The 21,596-nt window shown below is 42.2% G+C and overlaps 2 protein-coding genes across 2 annotated transcripts in view; one reads left to right on the top strand and one right to left on the bottom strand.

The window, feature by feature from the left end:
- The window catches only part of LOC129633903 (uncharacterized), a 71,314-nt gene that overhangs the window by 45,778 nt on the left and 3,940 nt on the right, over window positions 1-21,596 (top strand). The window contains exon 7 of the mRNA XM_055555880.1: window positions 2,180-2,329. Coding sequence (XP_055411855.1) covers window positions 2,180-2,263 — 84 coding nt within the window. The 3' untranslated portion in view covers window positions 2,264-2,329. The remainder of the gene's footprint in view (window positions 1-2,179; window positions 2,330-21,596) is intronic.
- The window catches only part of LOC129634548 (uncharacterized), a 65,934-nt gene continuing 57,068 nt past the window's right edge, over window positions 12,731-21,596 (bottom strand). Inside the window, exon 7 of the mRNA XM_055556858.1 lies at window positions 12,731-12,916. Coding sequence (XP_055412833.1) covers window positions 12,782-12,916 — 135 coding nt within the window. The 3' untranslated portion in view covers window positions 12,731-12,781. The remainder of the gene's footprint in view (window positions 12,917-21,596) is intronic.

Raw genomic sequence — 21,596 nt, 5'->3', positions numbered from 1 at the left:
TGATCAGTTGTTGTTACAGGAAATGTCCACAAGGCGGCAGCACTTTTGATGCCCACCTCTAGTTCTTGGAGCAAGCAGAGGCTTGGGGAAGTCAGCTTCCTGTGCTGTGAAAAAGAGTGGAATGTGCCTGAGCAACCACTGAAGGGCTTGTGTCTCACTGCTTTTTCCTCCTAAAGTATCACACACACACCCTTCTTGATAGCATCACTTTTTCCACCTTAGCCCTCTTGATAGCTTTTTTGTGAACATTCAGAGACTGTCCATATACTGGTTGTAGTCAGTGTATATTTCCACCTACAGCTTAGGGGATTCTTTTCCTTCCATGCTGTCTCCCGTATTTATAGTTTGTCAAATTTTGACAATGGCCATTGTGATTGGTGGGATCTGATTTACATTGTCGTTTTGATTGGCATTCCTGCAGCCATTAGGAATGCTGAGCATCTTGTCTTGCAGTGGAGGTTTGATTTTGGGGTTTTGTTGTTGTTGTTTTGTTTGTTTGTTTTTTAAGGGTGTGAGGACAATTTACCTTTGGCAGTTGGCTTTCTGACAGTTGGCTGGTTTGGGAATATATTTCTCCAATACCTGCCCCAAGGCATTTCCTGAGGGCAGCTATCATGAACAGAACCTCAACCCTTGTGAACTGAGGTGCCTGTGTGTGCCCATCATCAAGTTGTAGTTACAGAAGATGTCCACAAGAAGGCAGCACTTTTGCCTGCCCAGCATTGGTACCTGGGGCAACCAGATCCTTAGGGCCCGTTGGCTTCCTGGGCTGTGAAATAGAGTGGAATGTGACTGAGCAAGCAGGAAAGGGCTTGAGACTCACTACTTCATCCCCTGAAAGCCTCACACATGCATCCTGTCCAGATTAATGCCTTCCAGGTCCAGAGCATACTGCTGAGGGTGCTTAGGTGCCTAGGAGGCTGCCCTCTCAGGAAGGAGGCTTGAGCTGGGAACCCCAGTGCCAGGAAAGGTCGAGGTTAGCTGAATCTTGCCTTCAAATTCCTGGAGGCCTTCATACCATGTGGGACTCTGGTCCCAGCCAGAATGTAGCAGACAGTGGGCCTTTAAAAATGGTTCAACAAAGGGCACTGTGCCAGGCTGTGTCAACCCCACCCCAGTCTGGGAATGGGACCCCAGCCTGCTCAGCCTCCAGGAATGGGATTGCATCCCAAGTCAGGGAGGTAGATAAGAGAGCAGGCACTCCATTTCTTTCCTGTGCTTTAACCTTTTGCCAATGCTACTTTGCAGAATAGTTGATTTGCAGTTTGTGACTATTGTCAGTGTACAGCTGCCTGACTCAGTATTATGTATCTGTGAGGTATCTCTCTCTCTCTCTCTCTTTTTTTTTTTTACCTTTGCCATAGAAGTTCAAGCAAAGTGCTGAGCATCAGGTCCTTGTGGAATATCTATCTCAGATACACTTCTGTGATACAAAGAAGGAAGGTAGTAGATCATTTTTGTGAATTCTCTCAGAGATAACAATTTCTTTGTATAGGTTAGAGATAGGGATCTGTGTATATGTGGAAGGAAGGAAAATAGGAAGAAAGAGGGTAATCCTTGTGGATTATCTATTACAGATACAGATTTCTTGTCTGTGTAGGTACCTACCTCCTAATTCATTCCAGACCCTTCAATTTTTTTGTTTCTGGAACCCTTTGTTTGACTTTGAATTCTCAGAGTCCCTCTTTGGGTTGTAAATTTGTTGCCTTCTATGTCTGTTTTTATTTTTCCTGGAAGGTATCTCATATACCATCATCTTCCTTTGCCTGACTGACTTCCCTTGGTGCATGATCCTTCAAGGTCCATCCCTGTGGCTACCAGTGTCATAATTCCCTAATTTCAGCGGCTGTTTTTTAGGAGTGAGAAATAGTCTACCGTATATATGTATGACATCTTGCTTAAGCTTTAATCTCGGTGGAGATTTTGCTGGTTGTATGTCTTGGCTATTGGAAGTAGTCCTGCAGTGTTCGATGGGGTTCATGTACCTTTTGACTGATGGTTTGCTCAGCATATAGACCCAAGTGTGAGAACATGAGATCCTAGGTTTAGCCTAGGTGATGACAGTGTTCAGTAAACTTCCATCTGCCATTCAGTAGGTCGTTTTCCCGATCATCTATTTGATACATATAAGTGTGTCTATGTTAATTCAAATCTCTTAATTTACTTCACCTGTATCTAGAGACGGAGAACTCCTGCAGATGGCAAGAGGCACTCCAGGAACATCGTGGGGTCACCGGGCTGCCACATCCTCCCAGGACCCTGAGCCCACGGCAATCCAGCTGTGAGCCCCCAAGCCTGCCCAGTCTCCAGAGATGTGATACCAGCCAAGGTAACCATGGGATGAGGGGAACAGCATATGTTTCTATATTTATTCTGTTTATCCAGTTATTTGAACTTGAGCATATAGGTGAATTACAATTCAGTGGGTGTTTTTTTTTAATTCATAGCAACTTGATTCATTCATACATAGATGTGTAAATGTTGCATTTTGGATTCTATTCCTGTATGTGTTACTACAGAGAGTGGAGTATCATTCCTTTTGTTACCCAGTGGGTCCTTGTGATTTATTTTCTAAATGGTAGTGTGCATATGTTAGTTCAAGTAGCTCTTTTCTATGGGCCAAATACATTTCTTCTCTACTAACAATAAGTTCTTTTTTCTAAGTCTGTGAACTGTGTATCTTTGCTCAAGGAGCTCATACGTATCCATTGTTAGATTCCACCTAGAAGTCATATCATATTACATTTGTTGCTCACTGTCTCTCTTCAGCTGCTATGATCATCCCTACCTTCTTCCCTGTGCCTGAAGATCCCATTGTTTCATTGCTTTTTATGGCTGAGTCATATAGCATTGTGTGTGTATCCCATTTTCTTTGTTCATTTCTGTGTCCTTCCACACTTAGGTTGCAGCAGTGTCTTTGCTATGGAAGCCAGTCCGCCTGGGATGGCATGGGTACCCTTGTCTCTGAAAATGTCACTTCTCCCTGACTGTATGCCCAGGCATGTGACTGCTGTTTCTGAATGCACTTCTATTTTTAGTTTTAAGGAAACTCCATGTTGTTTTTTTCTAGTGGATGAATCATGGACATTTTTAACAATCTCCAGATTAATTTCTAGGTGGGATCTTTATTTTTAAAACTTTCTCATTTGAATTTTGCTAATGTTTCTTCTTGAATATGTTTTGTGTTTGAAGCTATCCATCCATTATTTCTTTTCAAATTGAACTACAGTTGATTGATACTACTATATTTGCTTTGGGTTACAACATAGTGATTCAGTATTTTAATGGACTATACTCCATTTAAATATATTGCAAAGTCATGGCTATATTTTCCTCTGCTGCATACTATATGCTATTAGTTTACTTACATTATTTATAGTGTTTTTATCTCTTAACCTGTATCCCAGTCTGGCAACTCACATAGACAAATCCCCACAGGCATCAATTAATTTCTATATTTGTGGGTCTCTTTCTGTTTCATAGATAAGTTCATCTGTGTCATAATTTAGATTCAACATAAATATTATTTCATATAGTAGTTGCCTGTGTCTTTCTGAGAAATTTGGCTTAGTATGAGAATACATAGTTTCATTTTCCTCAAAATAGCATTATTTTAATTAGAATTTTCCATACTCATACAGGAAATATGGTCACAGATTTTCCTACAAGAAATATGAAAGTTGCCATGTTTCATACAGGAAGACATGAATGGAGATATTCCTGCATGGAATTTGGAGTTTTCCATATTTCATACAGGAAAATCTGGGCACATATAAAAATATGGGAAATACATTTTTAGAATGAACTCCTTTTGAATCATTCTCTAAAGAAATAGTCAAAAAAATTTATAATGGTACTAATTATCACAATGTGGGCTTGGTAAAATGTGGGTTTATCCTGGCCTTTTGGCATATTTGTTTCGTTGGTAAATTAATTGGATTGCTTTGAATAATTAGTTCTTTCTGAAGCAATGATTAAAAGAGTCAATCTAGCTTCTGTCATTTTTAGTAATTTCTTGATTGGTTCTTCTATTGTTAAGAATTTCCCACTTTCATTTTGCTACTTTTTTCTTCTTGATTTTCTTTTGTGTTTGTAGCTATCCATCAAGTATTTTTTTTTTTACTTAAATCAGTTGATTAACATAACTCTATTTGTTTGCAGTTACAACATAATGATTCAATATTTTTACCGAATAACTCCATTTATGCATGCGTGTGTGCCTGGAAACATGTGTATACACATGCTATTGTTTAGTCGTTCAGTCATGTCTGACTCTTTGTGACGCTGTGGTCTGTAGCCCGCCAGGCTCCTCTGTCCCTGGGATTCTGCAGGCAAGAATACTGGAGTGGATTGCAATGCCCTCCTCCATGGGATTGTCCTGACCCAGGGATCGAACCCACATCTCTTATGTCTCCTGCATTGGCAGGTGGGTTCTTTACCACTAACACTACCTGGGAAGCCCTAAATTCTATTTAAATATTACAAAATTATGAGCTGTTTATTGGTTTTGGAGATGAATTCCTTGTGGGTATCTTGGTTTGCACATATTTCTTTCCATTCTGGATTGCTTTTGCTGGGCACCTGCTTTTAAATTGAAGTAGGTCACATTTTCCTATTTTTGGTTTCTTTTTCATTGCTGTGAGATGGATTAAAAAAGACGTTGCCGTTTTTATCATCACGTGTCCTGCCTATGTTTTCCTTAAGACTCTCATAGAATCTCTCCTGAACTTTAGATCTCTCTTATTTGAAGTTAATTTCATGTGTTGTGTTAGAGAAGTATTCTAACTTCATTCTCAGTTTCTTTATTTTAATAACCCTTGCTCAACCCTTCACAGTGTCTGTTACCAGTTTATATTTCTGGCATCAGGGGAGGAACATTCCCTTTTCTCCATATCTTCATCAGCATTTATTATTTGTTGAGTTTCTAACAATGCCATTCTGCCTTCTGTGAGGTGATACCTTCCTGGGGTTTCAATCTGCATTTCTAATATTTAGTGATATTGACCTCTTTTCAGGTGATTTGTTTTCAAGGGTGAATTCAACTTACCTCTCAAGACTGGCTTCTTGTAACTCGGCCCTGTGTTGACTTCTTTTCCGATGACCACCACTAGGATGTTCGTTGAGATCATCTGTTTTGTATTTGTCATTCCCTGTCTCTCTCACTTCACTTGCTATGATCATCTCTACCTTCTTCCCTGTGCCTGAACATGGCATTGTTTCATTCTTCCTTCTGGCTGATTAATAAACCATTGTGTGTATATATCCCATTTTCTTTATTAATTTCTGTGTCCTTGGACACTTAGGTTGCAGCAGTGTCCTTGCTATGGAAACCAGTCTGGCAGGGATGGCATGGGTACCCCTGTCTTTGAAAATGTTGCTTCTCCCTGACTCTATGCCCAGGCACATGACTGCTATTTCCTAAGGCACTTCTGTGTTTTATTTTTTCAAGATCCTCCATGTTGTTCATTCTCGTGGATGAATCAATGGACATTTTTAGTAATCTCATCCAAATTAATTTCTTGATGGGAATTTCTATTCCTAAAATTTTCCCATTATTTTGCTAACCTTCATTCTTGATTATTTTTTGTGTTTGTAGTTATCAGTCCACTATTTCTTTTTCCACTGAAGTATGGAATACAACATAGTGATTCAGTATTTTAATGGAATATATCCATTTAAAGATATTACGAAATTATGGCTATATTTCTCTCCGCTGCATACTATATCCTATTATTTTCTTACATTTCAGATAGTGATTTTATCTCTTAACCTCTACCCTAGTCTGGCAATGCCTACAACCAAATCCCCACTGGCAACCACTAGCTCCTGAATTTGTGAGTCTCTCTGTTTCATGTGTGTGTGTGTATTAGTTGCTTAGTTGTGTCTGACTCTTTGCGACCCCATGGACTGTAGCCTACCAGGCTCCTCCATCCATGGAATTTTCTAGACAAGAGTACTGGAGTGGGTTGCCATTTCCTTCTCCATCTCTGTTTCATAGGTAGGTTCATTTGTCTCGTATTTTAGATTCTACACAAATGTGATTTCTTATGGCCATTTTCTGTGTGTTTCTGGCAACCATGCCTTAGTATGAGAATATGTAGATTCATTTTCCTGAAAATAGTATAATTTCAATCAGAATTTTCCATGTTTCATACAGGAAATAATTAGCAGAGATTTTCCTGCATGGAATATGAAATTTGCCATATTTCACAGAGGAAATTATGGGCATAGATTTTCCTGCATGAAGTACGAAATTTTCCTGCATGAAATATGAAATTTTCCATATTTCATGCAGGAAAATATTGGCACATATAAAATATGGAAATTATTCTTCAGAGTAAACTCCTTTTGATTCATTCTTTAAAGAAAATCAAAAATTGTCGGTATTTTTTAATGGTATTAATTATCACAATGTCATAAAATGTGTCTGGTAAAATGTCTTCACCTGATTTCTTGTCCATATTTATCTTGTTGTTATCCTGTTGGTAGATTAATTGGCCTCATTTGACTAATTAGTTCTTTTTGAAATATAGATTAAAGCAGTAAATCTAGTTTCTGTTTTTTTAAATAATCTCATGCAAGGAAACTTCTCAGATCTTCTGTTGTAAGAAATATCCTATTTTCATTTTGCTCGTCTTTTCTTCTTGATTTTCTACTGTATTTGTAGCTATACATCAAGTATATGTTTTCAAATTGCAGTGCAGTGTTTAACACAACCACGTGGTTTTCTCAGGATATGGGCTTTTCTCAAATCCTAGGCTTAGTCCCCCTTGATAGTGTTTTTCCAGTCATTCAAAGACTGTGCATTATACTGGCTGATGCCATTGTATCTTCCCACCAACAGCTTAGGATGATTCTTTTTCCTCCAGGCTTTCTCCCGAATTTATTTTTTGTAGACTTGTGATGATGGCCATTGTGAGTGGTGAAATTTGATTTTCCATTGTCATTTTGATTGACATTCCTCCAGCATTTAGGGAATATTCGCATCATGTCCTGTGGTGGAGATTTGCATTTGTTTTGTTTGGGTTTTTGTTTTTGTTTTGTTTTGTTTTTTTTTGCCTTAAAGGGTATGAACACAATTTACCTTTGGCAGTTGGTTTCCTGAAAGTCAGCTGTGTTTCAAATTTTTCTCCAGTAATCTGTCCTGGACATTTCCTCAGGGCAGTTGTCATTCCACATTCCAGGCTCTGCCACACATTCCAGGAGTCGGACAGAAGCCTGTTCAGCCTCCAGGGATGGGATAGCATCCCAAGTCAGGGAGGTTGGGGATCATAGAGTAGGAACTGATACTCTTTCCTTTAACATTTTCCAGACACTATCTTGCAGTATAGTCAATTTGAAGTGTTGTGATTTTTGTCAGAATACAGCTCACTGATCAGGTATTTAATCATCATGTGGTATCTCTATTCTGTTTTTATTTTGGCCACAGAATGGCAAGCAGAATGTGGAGCATCAGGTCCTCGTAGATTATGTATCCCAGATACACTTTTTTGTGCATACAAAGAAAGAAAACACTTAATTTTTGAGGTATGTCTCTTGGAGATTTCTGTGTATAGGTTGGAGATACAGATTCCTGAGTAAATGTAGAATGAAGGAAGGACGAGGATAATCCTCATGGATTATCTATTACAACATTTCTTGTCTGTGTAGGTGAAGTTCAGTTCAGTCTCTCAGTCGTGTCCGACTCTTTGCAACCCCATGAATCGCAGCACGCCAGGCCTCCCTGTCCATCACCAACTCCCGGAGTTCACCCAGACTCTCATCCATCGAGTCAGTGATGCCATCCAGCCATCTCATCCTCTGTCGTCCCCTTCTTCTCCTGCCCCCAATCCCTCCCAGCATCAGGGTCTTTTCCAATGAGTCAACTCTTCCCATGAGGTGGCCAAAGTACTGGAGTTTCAGCTTTAGCATCATTCCTTCCAAAGAAATCCCAGGGCTGATCTCCTTCAAAATGGACTGGTTGGATCTCCTTGCAGTCCAAGGGACTCTCAAGAGTCTTCTCCAACACCACAGTTCAAAAGCATCAATTCTTCGGCGCTCAGCCTTCTTCACTGTCCAACTCTCACATCCATACATGACCACTGGAAAAACCATAGCCTTGACTAGACGGACCTTTGTTGGCAAAGTAATGTCTCTGCTTTTTAATATGCTATCTAGGTTGGACATAACTTTCCTTCCAAGGAGTAAGCGTCTTCTAATTTCATGGCTGCAGTCACCATCTGCAGTGATTTTGGAGCCCAGAAAAATAAAGTCTGCCACTGTTTCCACTGTTTCCCCATCTATTTCCCATGAAATGATGGGACTGGATGCCATGATCTTCATTTTCTCAATGTTGAGCTTTAAGCCAACTTTTTCACCCTCCTCTTTCACTTTCATCAAGAGGCTTTTTAGTTCCTCTTCACTTTGTGCCATAAGGGTGGTGTCATCTGCATATTTGAGGTTATTGATATTTCTCCCGGCAATCTTGATTCCAGCTTGTGTTTCTTCCAGTCCAGCGTTTCTCATGATGTACTCTGCATATACGTTAAATAAGCAGGGTGACAATATACAGCCTTGACGTACTCCTTTTCCTATTTGGAACCAGTCTGTTGTTCCATGTCCAGTTCTAACTGTTGCTTCCTGACCTGCATACAGATTTCTCAAGAGGCAGGTCAGGTGTTCTGGTATTCCCATCTCTTTCAGAATTTTCCACAGTTTATTGTGATCCCCGCAGTCAAAGGCTTTGGCATAGTCAATAAAGCAGAAATAGATGTTTTTATGGAATTCTCTTGCTTTTTTGATGATCCAGCAAATGTTGGCAATTTGATCTCTGGTTCCTCTGCCTTTTCTAAAACCAGCTTGAACATCAGGAAGTTCACGGTTCACATATTTCTGAAGCCTGGCTTGAAGAATTTTGACTATTACTTTACTAGCGTGTGAGATGAGTTCAATCGTGCAGTAGTTTGAGCATTCTTTGGCATTGCCTTTCTTTGGGATTGGACAGAACTCCTAATTCATTCAAGGCCCTTTACTTACTGTTTTTTTCTTGAAGACTTTGTTTGACTTTGGATTCTCAGAGTCTCTTTTGGACTGTAAATATGTTGCCTTGTATGTTTGTATTTGTTTTGCTTGGAATGTACCTCATATACCATAGTCTTTCTCTGCCTGACTGACTCACCTTAGTGTATGATCCTTCAAGGTCCATCCATGTAGCTCCCAGTGTCCTAATTCCCTAATTTCAGTGGTGATTTTTAATGAGTGAGAAATAGTCTGCTGTATATATCTACACTTCTTGTTTAAGCTTTAACTTCTTGTTGGAGATTTTGTGGTTGTGTATCTCAACTACTGGAAGTCGTGCTGGAGGTTTGTTGGGGTGCTTGTGCCTTTGGATGGATGGTTTTCTCAGGATACAGGCCACAGTGGGGGAATGTCAGATCCTCAGTTTAGTAGGACTTGATTGTTTTTTTTTTTTTTTCCCAGGCATTTGGAGGCTGGCCATGATACTGGCTGCAGCTGATGTATATTCCCACCGAGAGCTTAGGGCAATTCTTTGTCCCCCAGACTCCAGCCCATGTTAATTGTTGGCCATTGGGAGTGGTAGGATTTAATTTCCCACCATTTTTTTGATTGGCATTTCTGCAGCAATTAGGAATGTTAAGCATCTTGTATGGTGGGGGAGGTTTGGGTTTGTATTGTCCTTTTTTTTTTTCCTTAAAGGGTGTGAGGACAATTTAGCTTTGGTTCAGCTTCCTGAAAGTCGGCTGTGTTTGGGATTTATTTCTCTGGTGCCAGCCGCAGGACATTTCCTGAGGGTGGCTGTCATTCACAGAACCCCAGGCCTTGGGAACTGAGGTGCCTGTGAGCAAGAGTGATCAAGTTGAAGTTCCAGGAAATGTTCACAAAACGGCAGCACTTTTCCAGGCCCACCTTGGTTCCTGGGGGCAACCAGAGCCTTAGGGCAAGTTGGCTTCCGGGGCTGTGAGATGGAGTGGAATGTGCCTGAGCAAACAGGAAAGGGCTTGAGTCTCACCACTTTTTCCCCCTAAAGCCTCACACAAACACTGTGTCCAGACTAACCCCTTCAGGGTCCACAGTACACTGCTGAGGGTGCTTAGGTGCTAGGAGGCTGTGCTCAGGAAGGAGGCTTGGGCTGGGACCCCCAGCACCAGGGGAGGTTGGCGCTAGCTGAATTTTGCCTTGAAATTCCTCGGGGCCTAGATGCCACGTGGACTCTTGTCCTAGCCAGACAGAGCACACTGTAGACCTTTCAAAAGGGTTCAGTGAAGGGTTCCCTGCCAGGCTGTATCGACCCCACCCTGATTCAGCAGTGGGACCCAAGCCTGCTCAGCCTCCAGGGATGGGATAGCATCCCAAGTCAGGGAGGTTGGGGGGTCATAGAGTAGGAACTGCTATTCTTTTTCTTTAACATTTCCCAGATGCTACCTTGCAGTATAGTCAATTTAAAGTGTTGTGATTTTTGTCATTACACAGCTCCCGATTAGGTATTTAATCATCATGTGGTATCTCTATTCGTTTTTGATTTTTGCCATGGAATGTCAAGCAGAGTGCTGAGCATCTGGTCCTCACGAATTATGTATCCCAGATACACTTTTTTGTGTATATAAAGAAGGAAGATAGTTAATTTTTGAGGTATGTCTCTTAGAGATTTCTGTGTATAATTAGAGATAAAGATAACTGTGTATATGTAGAATGAAGGAAGGATGAGGATAATCCTCATGGATTATCTGTTATAGACACGCATTTCTTGTCTGTGTAGGTATGGAACTTCTAATTCATTCAAGGCCCTTCATTTATTGTCTTATTTTTTTCTTGAACACTGTGTTTGACTTTGGATTCTGAGTCTCTTTTTGAATTGTAAATATGTTCCCTCGTATGTTTATATTTTGGAGAAGGCCATGGCACCCCACTCCAGTACTCTTGCCTGGAAAATCCCATGGATGGAAGAGCCTGGTAGGCTGCAGTCCATGGGGTCGCTAAGAGTCAGACACGACTAAGCGACTTCACTTTCACTTCTCACTTTCATGCATTGGAGAAGGAAATGGCAACCCACTCCAGTGTTCTTGCCTGGAGAATCCCAGGGATGGGGGAGCCTGTTGGGCTGCCGTCTAAGGGGTTGCACAGAGTCGGACATGACTGAAGCGACTTAGCAGTAGCAGCAGCAGCAGCATGTTTGTTTTTCTTGGAACATACCTCATATACCATAGTTTTCTTCTGCCTGCCTGACTTTCCTTTGTGTAGGATCCTTCAAGGTCCATCCCTGTGGCTCCCAGTGTCCTAATTCCCTAATTTCAATGAGAAATAGTCTACCAGATATACGTACCACATCATGTTTAAGCTTTAACCTCTCATTGGAGATTTTGATGGTTGTGTGTCTTGGTTACTGGAAGCAGCGCCGCAGTGTTCCTTGGGGTGCCTTTTGATCAGTGGTTCTCTCAGGATCTAGGCCCAGGTGTGGGAATGTCAGATCCTACACTTAACCTCTTCGGAGAGTTCTTTCCAGGCGTTCAAGACTGTCCATTTTCCAGGCTGTTGCCATCGTATTTATCCACAGAGACCTTAGGAGCATTCCTTTTCCTCCAGGCTCTCTCCCAAATTTATTGCTTGTAGATTTGTGGTGATCGTGATTGTGACATTTGATTTACCATTGTCGTTTTGACTGACATTGCTTCAGTAATTAGGAATCCTTAGCACCTTGTCCTGCTGTGGAGGTTTGATTTTTTTTTCTTCTTCTTAATGGGTGTCAGAACAACTTGCTTCTGACAATTGGGTCCCTGAAAGTTGGGTGTGTTTTGGAAATTATTTTTCCAGTACTCCCCCAGGACATTTTCTCAGGGCATCTGTCATTAACATAACCCCAGTCCTTGTGATGGAGAAGGCAATGGCACCCCACTCCAGTACTCTTGCCTGAAAAATCCCATGGACGGAGGAGCCTGGTAGGCTGCAGTCCATGGGGTCGCTAAGAGTCGGACATGACTGAGCGACTTCACTTTCACTTTCCACTTTCATGCATTGGAGACGGAAATGGCAACCCACTCCAGTGTTCTTGCCTGGAGAATCCCAGGGACAGCGAAGCCTGGTGGGCTGCCGTCTATGGGGTCGCACAGAGTCGGACACGACTGAAGTGACTTAGCAGCAGCAGTCCTTGTGAACTGAGATGCCAGTGAACTCCAGAGATAAAATAGTAGTTACTGAAATTGCCCACAAGACGACAGCACTATCCAGGCCTCCCTTTGGTTCCTGGAGTAACCAAAGCCTTAGGGAAAGTTGGTTTCCTGGGAAGAGAAATAGAGTGGAATGTGCCTGAGCAAACACGAAAGGGCTTGAGTCTCAGGACTTTTCCCTCTAAAGCACCACACAAATACCCAGTCCAGACTCATCCCTTCAGGGTCCACAGCACACTGCTGAGGGTGCTTGGGTGCTAGGAGGCTGCACTGTCAGGAACGAGCCTTGAGCTGGGAACCCCAGCATCATGCAAGGACTAGGCTTGCTGAACCTTGCCTGCAATTGCCTGCCTTGATGCCACTCACAGCCCTGACCCCAGCCAGAATGTAGGAGACAGTAGACATTTCAGTAGGGTTCAACACAGGGCACCGTGCCAGGCTGTGTCAACCACCCCCAGAGCCAAAGTGGGACCCAAGCCTCCTCAGCCTCCAGGGATGGGATAGCATCCCATGCCAGGGAGGTTGGAGATCATAGAAAAGGCACGGGTTTACTTACTTTTCTTTAACATCTTGTTGATGCTACAGCGCAGCACTGTCGATTTGCCATGTTGCGACCGTTGTCAGTGGACACCACGGAACTCAGGTATCACATATCTATGAGGCGTGTCTATGGTTGTTTGGATTTTTGTCATACAATAATGAGCAGAGTGCTGAGCATAGGGGCCTTTGAAATTATCCATCTCGGATACACTTTTCTGTGGATACAAAGAGGGAAGATAGTTAATTTTTGTGTTATATCTCTTCGAAAAAGAGATTTCTGTATATAGGTTCAAGATACATATTTCTGTGTATACGTGGAAGGAAAGGAATAAAGAGGATCATCCTTGTGGATTATCTTCTGCAGATATACCTTTCCTGTCTGTGTAGGTACAGACCTCCTATTTCATTCACAATCCTTCAGTTGGGCTCAATAAAGGACAGAAATGGTATGGACCTAACAGAAGCAGAAGATATTAAGAAGAGATGGCAAAAATACACAGAAGAACTGTACAAAAAAGATCATCATGACTCAGATAATCACGATAGTGTGATCACTCATCTAGAGCCAGAATCCTGGAATGTGAAGTCAAGTGGGCCTTAGAAAGCATCACTACAAACAAAGCTAGTGGAGGTGATGGAATTCCAGTTGAGCTATTTCAAATCCTGAAAGATGATGCTGTGAAAGTGCTGCACTCAATATGCCAACAAATTTGGAAAACTCAGCAGTGGCCACAGGACTGGAAAAGGTCAGTTTTCATTCCAATCCCAAAGAAAGGCAATGCCAAAGAATGCTCAAACTACCGCACAATTGCACTCATCTCACATGCTAGTAAAGTAATGCTCAAAATTCTCCAAGCCAGGCTTCAGCAATACGTGAACCGTGAACTTCCAGATGTTCAATCTGGTTTTAGAAAAGGCAGAGGAACCAGAGATCAAATTGCCAACATCTGCTGGATCATGGAAAAAGCAAGAGAGTTCCAGAAAAACATCTATTTCTGCTTTATTGACTCTGCCAAAGCCTTTGACTGCGGGGATCACAATAAACTGTGCAAAATTCTTCAAGAGACGGGAATACCAGACCACCTGACCTGCCTCTTGAGAAACCTGTATCAAGATCAAGAAGCAACAGTTAGAACTGGACATGGAACAACAGACTGGTTCCAAATAGGAAAAGGAGTACATCAAGGCTGTATATTGTCACCCTGCTTATTTAACGTATATGCCGAGTACGTCATGAGAAACGCTGGGCTGGAAGGAAGCATAAGCTGTAATCAAGATTGCCGGGAGAAATATCAATAACCTCAGATATGCAGATGACACCACCTTTATGGCACAAAGTGAAGAGGAACTCAAAAGCGTCTTGATGAAAGTGAAAGTGGAGAGTGAAAAAGTTGGCTGAAAGCTCAACATTCAGAAAATGAAGATCATGGCATCCAGTCCCATCACTTCATGGGAAATAGATGGAGAAACAGTGGAAACAGCATCAGACTTTATTTTTTTGGGCTCCAAAATCACTGCAGATGGTGATTGCAGCCATGAAATTAAAAGACGCTTACTCCTTGGAAGGAAAGTTATGACCAACCTAGATAGCATATTCAAAAGCAGAGACATTACTTTGCCAACAAAGGTCCATCTAGTCAAGGCTGTGGTTTTTCCAGTGGTCATGTATGGATGTGAGAGTTGGACAGTGAAGAAGGCTGAGCGCCGAAGAATTGATGCTTTTGAACTGTGGTGTTGGAGAAGACTCTTGAGAGTCCCTTGGACTGCAAGGAGATCCAACCAGTCCATTCTAAAGGAGATCAGTCCTAGGTGTTCATTGGTAGGACTGATGTTGAAGCTGAAACTCCAGTACTTTGGCCACCTCACGCGAAGAGTTGACTCATTGGAAAAGACTCTGATGCTGGGAGGGATTGGGGGCAGGAGGAGAAGGGGACTACAGAGGATGAGATGGCTGGATGGCGTCACCGACTCAATGGACGTGAGTTTGGGTAAACTCCTGGAGTTGGTGATGGACAGGGAGGCCTGGCATGCTGCAATTCATTGGGTTGCAAAGAGTCGGACACAACTGAGCAACTGAACTGACTGATGTTTGACTTTGAATCCTCAGAGTCTCTCTTTGGGTTGTAAATTTGTTGACTTGCATGTCTTTTCATTTTGCCTGGAATGTACCTCATATACCATAGTCTTCCTCTGCCTGATTCCCCTTAGTGTATGATCCTTCAAGGTCCATCCCTGTGGTTCCCAGTGTCCTAATTCCCTAATTTCAGTGGTGACTTTTAATGAGTGAGAAATAGTCTGCTGTATATATGTACACTTCTTGTTTAAGCTTTAACTTCTTGTTGGAGATTTTGGTGGTTGGTTGTCTCGGCTACTGAAGTCATGCTGGAGGTTTGTTGTGGTGCTTGTGCCTTTTGATCAATGGCTTTCTCAGGATACAGGCTAAAGTGGGGGGATGTTGGATCCTTGGCTTAGCAGGACTTGATCATTCTGTTTCAGGCATTCAGAGACTAGCATGATACTGGCTGCTGCCAATGTATATTCCCACCGAGAGTTTAGGGCGATGTTTTCTCCCTCAGACTCCATCCCATATTTATTGTTGCAGATGTGTGACGTTGGCCATTGTGAGTGATGGGATATGATTTCCCATCATCTTTTCGACTGGCATTTCTGCAGCAATTAGGAATGCTGAGCATCTTGTTTGGTGGGGGAGGTTTGAGTTTGTGTTTTCTTTTTGTTTCTTTTTTTCCTTAAAGGATGTGAGGACAATTTAGCTTTAGGCATTGGCTTCCTGAAAGTCGGCTGTGTTTGGAGTTTATTTCTCTAGTGCCAGCCTAGGCCATTTCCTGAGGGCAGCTGTTATTGTCCCTTGGGGGTATCTTTCTTTGCAAATATTTCTTCCTAGTTTGAGGGTTGTTCTCCTTCATTTAGGGTTTCCTTTGGTACACAAATGTTTTATGGTTAATTTGGTCCCATTTTCTGCTTTGTGGTTTATTTTCCATTACCTTAAGAGGTAGATCCACAAAGAATTTGCTGCCTGTATTTTAAATCATGTCCTGTTTTTATTTTTTCTCAATAATTTCATAGTATCTGTCTTTGCATTTGGGTACTTATACTATTTGGGGTTTACTTTGTGTATAGTGTTAAGAAGGAGTTTTCTTTTTTAATTTTATTCTCCCCATGGTTGAAGGAACCCTCACAGAGTCCTTCATAAAGACTGTTACCAATTTCCATCCCAAGCATGGGTGGAGGAGTGTTCCTTTTATCTCCACACCCTCTCCAGCACTTATTGTTTGTACAGATTTTGACAGTTGTCATTCTGACTGGTGTGATGTGATACCTTGGTGTAGTTTAGATTTGCTTTTCTCTAATGTTTAGCAATGTTGACATCATTTCGTTAAGATTTTTTTTTAAAGGGTGTGAGTTAAATTTACGTCTTAAAATTGGCTTCTTTAATGCCTGCCTTGCTTTGGATTCTTTTTCGATGATAACCCCTAGGACCTTTCCTTAGGGCAGCTGTTTTTTATTACCCTTTTGGATCCTTGTGAATACTGAATGCCCAGCAGCACAACTCTCCATAGTGTTCTTACAGAAAATGGCCACACGATGGTAGCACTACATATAAAAAGAGGAGCCAGGGGGCCAGGGCGCTCTCTTTTTGCGTCTTCCCCTTCCCCGAGAAGGCAATGACACCCCACTCCAGTACTCTTGCCTGGAAAATCCCATGGATGGAGGAGCCTGGTAGGCTGCAGTCCATGGGGTCGCGAAGAGTAGGACACGACTGAGCGACTTCACTTTCACTTTTCATGCATTGGAGAAGGAAATGGCAACCCACTCCAATGTTCTTGCCTGGAGAATCCCAGGGACGGGGGAGCCTGGTGGGCTGCCGTCTATGGGGTCGCACAGAGTCGGACACGACTGAAGTGACTTAGCAGCAGAAGCCCCCCCCCCATAATTTCCTTGTTATTTCCTATTGGAATAGAATGGATTTCAGATATTGTGTATGTTTCAGGTGTACAAGAACTCTATTCAGTTATACATAAACATTTATCTATTCAGTCTAGCCTTCTTTTCTGCATATGGGTGATTACAGTGTGTTCAATAAACTCTATGCTATTCAGCAAGTACTTTTTTATGAACTACTTGATGTATATTAATGTGTATATATTAATTCTAGTCTCTTAATTTATCCCAAATGTACCTGGAGGTTGGGGGCTCTCCAGACAGTTCCCAACCAGGTCCTTTTAGGAGGCACACTGCCAGCTACATGCTCCCAGCTTCCTCAGCCCCAGGACACTCCAGCCTTGGGAACCAAACCAGTCAGGCTCCAGGGATGTGGCACCAGCACAGAACAGAATCAGAATGTCTTTTTTGTTCTGTTTTCGTCCCATCATTTGAACTGGAGTATACAGTGAATTACAATCTTCTGGGTGTTTTGTTTTTTCCTTTTCCTTCTACTACAACTTGTTTCATTTCTACATAGATGTATATATGATTTGTTGTGGTTCTTTTCTTTATAGGTTATTACAGAGCATGCAGTAAGTTTCCTTGTGTTACACAGTGGGTCCTGGTCACTTATTTTATCAACAGAACTGTGATACTCCATGCCCCACACCTTTGCATCTTGGTGACCGGAGGTTTCCTTTCTAAGTCGTCTTGGGCAATAGGCTCATTTGTATCCAACTTTAGTTTATACCTAGAAGTGATATCATTAGTGTCAGGGGAGTATAGTCTCCTCAGTTCTGTCTCATCTCAACAAAAATTTGAAGCAATGGAAGTTAAAGCCCTCGATGTGACACAGCTCTCAGACCGTGTTATAGCTCTTGGGCAGATCAGTGTTACAGCTCTGTCTTACAGCTCACTTTTATGTAGAAAATAACAGGAAAATACATCCTCTAGGCGTGAGGGCATGCCGACCCAAAGACGCAAAAAGAGAGAGCCCTGGCCCTTGGGCTCCTCTTTTTATATGTTTTCTCCCCCTGGGCCTGCCCTGTGTAAATGGGGCTAGCCAGGAGTGCTGTTTGTCCCACCTGAGGTCCTCATCCGGTCCTCGGACCTTCCTTTGTTCTATTTTCGTGGGCTTTTCCCTTCCTTGTCTTTTAGCCACCGCCATTCTGGACTCCTGTCTCCTATTCTACCTACCTAACAATAGGATACTTGTCTGTCCTGGTCTCCCTTACTTCACTCGGGATGATTCTGCTTTCTTTCCTGAAGCTGTACTTGACATTATTTCTTCTCATGGTTGGAAATATTGCATTGTGTACATGTGCCCCATCCTCTGTTTCCATTCATGTGCTTCTATAAATTAGCTTGCTTCCCTATCTTGGTTGTTGTACCTCATGAGGTGAAAATCATAGGGTTACCTGTCTCTCTCAAAATTTTGGTTGTCATGACCCAGCTGCCTGGACCCCAGCCCAGTCCAGACATGAGACCCAAGCCTGCTCAGGCTCCAGGGATGGGAGAGCAGCCCAAGTCAGGGAGGCTGGAGGGAATAAAATAGCCATTACTTTTCTTTCCCTTTCTTTTCTTTAATCTCATGCCAATGCTCTTTTGAAATATAGCCAACTTGCAGTTTTGTGCTTCTCAGTGTACAGCCAATTGATTAAGTTATGAAATATACATACAGCATATTTGTACTCTTTTATTCTTTTGACATATACTATTGAACAAGGTTGAGTAATATTCTCTCTGCTGAACTTGTAGAGTACCTATTACAGATAACAGATTTCTTTGTATATTTGGAGAAAAATATTTCTGTGAATATGTGCATGACAGGAAGGCAGAGGAAAGAAGGAAGGAGTTAATCCTTGTGGATTATCTAAATCAGAGATACCTTTGTGTTTGAATCTCAGAGTCTCTTTTCATGCTGTAATTTGCTTCCCCTGTATCTTTTTTTTTCTAGAAAGGACATCATCTGCTATTCACTGTTGTTGACTTCACTTAGTGTACGATCTTTGAAGGTCCATCCTTGTGGGGAAAATTGGCATAATTTTATAATTTCAGGGGTGGTTTTTTATATCTGAGTAATAGCCCATTGTATATATGTACCACATTTCTTGAAGATTTAACCTGTCAATGGACTTCTTCTTGGATCTGTATCTTGAGTATTGGAAGTAGCACTGCAGTGAAGGTTGGGGTACGTATGTGTGTCATTTGGAATGATGTTTTTCCATAATATAGGCCAGGTGTGGGTATTAAAATCTTAGGTTTAGCTCTCTTGAAGTTTTTTGTTCTGGCTTGTGGAGGCTGCCCCTTCAAGCTGTTTCCAATGTCTATTCCCATAGAGCCTGTAGGGGTATTCCATCATCTCCCTGCTTTCTCCCCCCATTAACTGTGTGCAGACAGGATAGCCATTCTGTCAGATGGAATATGATTTCTTCTTGTCATTTTGATTGGCATTCCTCCCGTAATAATTAGGGATGCTGAGCATCTTGTCCTGTGGCCTTTTGAGTTTTGCTTTTTTTCCTTAAAGGGTGTTGGGGAAAATTTACCTGTTGCAACTGGCTTCTTGAAAGTTGGTTGTTTCTGGAATTTATATCTGCCAAATTCACTGCAGGACCTTTCCTGAGGGAAGTTGTCATTAACAGCCCCCCAGGCCTTGTAAATTTGAGTGAAGATTCCAGTAAGCACCGGTGGTCAAGTTGCAGTTACAGGAAATGACCACAACTCGGGTTGAAGCAACCAGAGCCTTAGGAATAGTTGGCTTCCTGGGCTGTGAATTAGAGTGGAATGTGCCTCAGCAAACACCTAAGGGCTTAAATATCACTACTTCTTCCCCCCAAAGCTTTACCCCTCCCCTCCAGGCTCATGCCTACCTGGGGCACCGCTCCCTGCTGAGGTGCCTAGGAGGCTGCACCCTCAGGAAGGAGTCCTCAGCTGGGGTCCTAGCGCCAGGGCCCTGGATACTTGGTGACTTTACCCTGGTCCTCGAGGCCAGAGGGTCAGGCCACCATCGTTGGGGTGCACTAGGGATTCTGGTCCCAGCCAGAGAAAACTCAACAGTACAGGTTTAAGAGAGGTCTCAATGAAGGGCATCCTGCCTGGCTGTGTCAGCCCCACCCTAGTCCAGCTCTGGGACTCAAGCCTACTCAGGTTCCACAGATCAGACAGCATCCCAAGTCAGGGAGGTTGGAGGAAATAAACTAGGTATTACTTTTCTTTCCTTTAATCGCAAGCTGATGGTATATTGAAGCATAGTTGATTTGCAGTTTTGTGTTCGTCCTCAGTGTACAATGGACTGATTCAGTTATGACATATACATGTAGCATCTTTGTACTTAAAATTTTTTTGCCATAAAGGTTATTGAACAAGGTGGAGTAAATTTCTCAGTGCTGAAAATCAAATCCTTGTGGAGTATCTATTAGAGACACAGATATTTTGTACATGTGCAAGAAATGAGGGAAAGAGATCATCTGTTTAGATTATCTATTACAGCTACAGATTTCTATGTGTATGTTAGAGATAAAGATTTCTTTGTATATGTGCATGGAAGGAAAGAAAGAAAGAAAAGAAGGAAGGAGGAAGACAGGGGATAATCCTTGTGAATTACCTAGTAAAGATTTCTGAAGGTATGTTAGAGACACACATTTCAGTGCATATGTGGAAGGAAGGAAGGAGAGAGAGAACTCTTGTGGATTATGTATTACAGATACTGATTTCTGTCTATACATTAATACCGACCTCCTAATTCATATCTGGCCCATTCCTTTCATTTTTTTTTTTTCAAAAGCTTTGTGTTTGAAAGTTAGGGTCTCCTGTGTGGTAAATGACTTCCCCTGTATGTCTTCTTTTTGTGAAGAAGGGGCGTCATCTGTTACGTTTTTTTTCTATGTTGCTGACTACCCTACATATATGATCCTCTAACATCCATCCTTGTTTGGACCAGTGGCATAATTTCATGGCAGTTTTTCATGTCTGAGTAAAAGCCTAAGGTATATATGTACCACATTTCTTTAATATTTAATTTTTTAATGGAACGTTTCTTTGGTTTGTGTCTTAGCTATTGGAAGTAACATTGCAGTGAACGTTGGGGTACGTGTGTCATTTGAATGGTGGTTTTTTTGGTAATATAGGCTCAAGTGTGGGTATTAAAATCCTAGACTTAGCTCTCTTGAAATTTTTAATTGTCTGTGGAGGCTGACCTTTCTAGGGGCTGTTGCCAATATCCATTCCCATGGAGCATGTAGGAGGTTCCATTATCTTCCAGCTTTCTCCCCCATTTACTGTTTGCATACAGTCAGGGTAGCTTTTCTGTCAGAGGGTATTTGATTACTTGTTGTCGTTTTGATTGGGATTCCTATGGTAATCATAGGATGATTGAGTGTCTTGTCCTGGGCCATTTGGGGTCTTTTATTTTACTTTTTTTTTTTTAAGGGTGTGGGAAAAATTTTATCTGTTCCAATTGGCTTCTTTACAGTCGGTTGTGTTTGGAATTTATTTCTACAGTACTGGCCGCAGGACTTTTCCTGAGGCCCCACAAGTCTTGAGTTGGAGGTGCTAGGAAGCAAGCATGGTCAACATGTAGTTACAGGCACTCTCCACAAGGCGGCAGCACTTATTCATGCTCAACTGATTCAACATGCAACCAGAGCCTTGGGGAAAGTTGGCTTCCTTGGCTCTGAATTAGAGTGGAATGTGCCTGAGCAACCAAGGGTTTAAGTCTCACTATTTCTTCCCTCAAAGCTCCACCCCGCCCTCCAGACTCATGCCAACCTGGGGCACCGCTCCCTGCGGAGGGGCCTAGGAGGCTGCATGCTTAGCAAGGAGGCTTCAGCTGGGGACGCCAGCACCAGGGGACCTGAATACTTGGTGACTTCACTTTGGTCCCCAGGCCTGATTGTCAAGCCACCATCTTTTGGGTGCGCTCTGGATTCTAGTCACAGCCAGAGAAAACCAGGC

Source organism: Bubalus kerabau, chromosome 19 (genome assembly GCF_029407905.1).
Source record: "Bubalus kerabau isolate K-KA32 ecotype Philippines breed swamp buffalo chromosome 19, PCC_UOA_SB_1v2, whole genome shotgun sequence".
Classification (NCBI taxonomy): Eukaryota; Metazoa; Chordata; class Mammalia; order Artiodactyla; family Bovidae; genus Bubalus; species Bubalus kerabau.
Note: the sequence above shows the minus strand (reverse complement) of the source record. Positions and strands in the feature narration are given on the sequence as shown.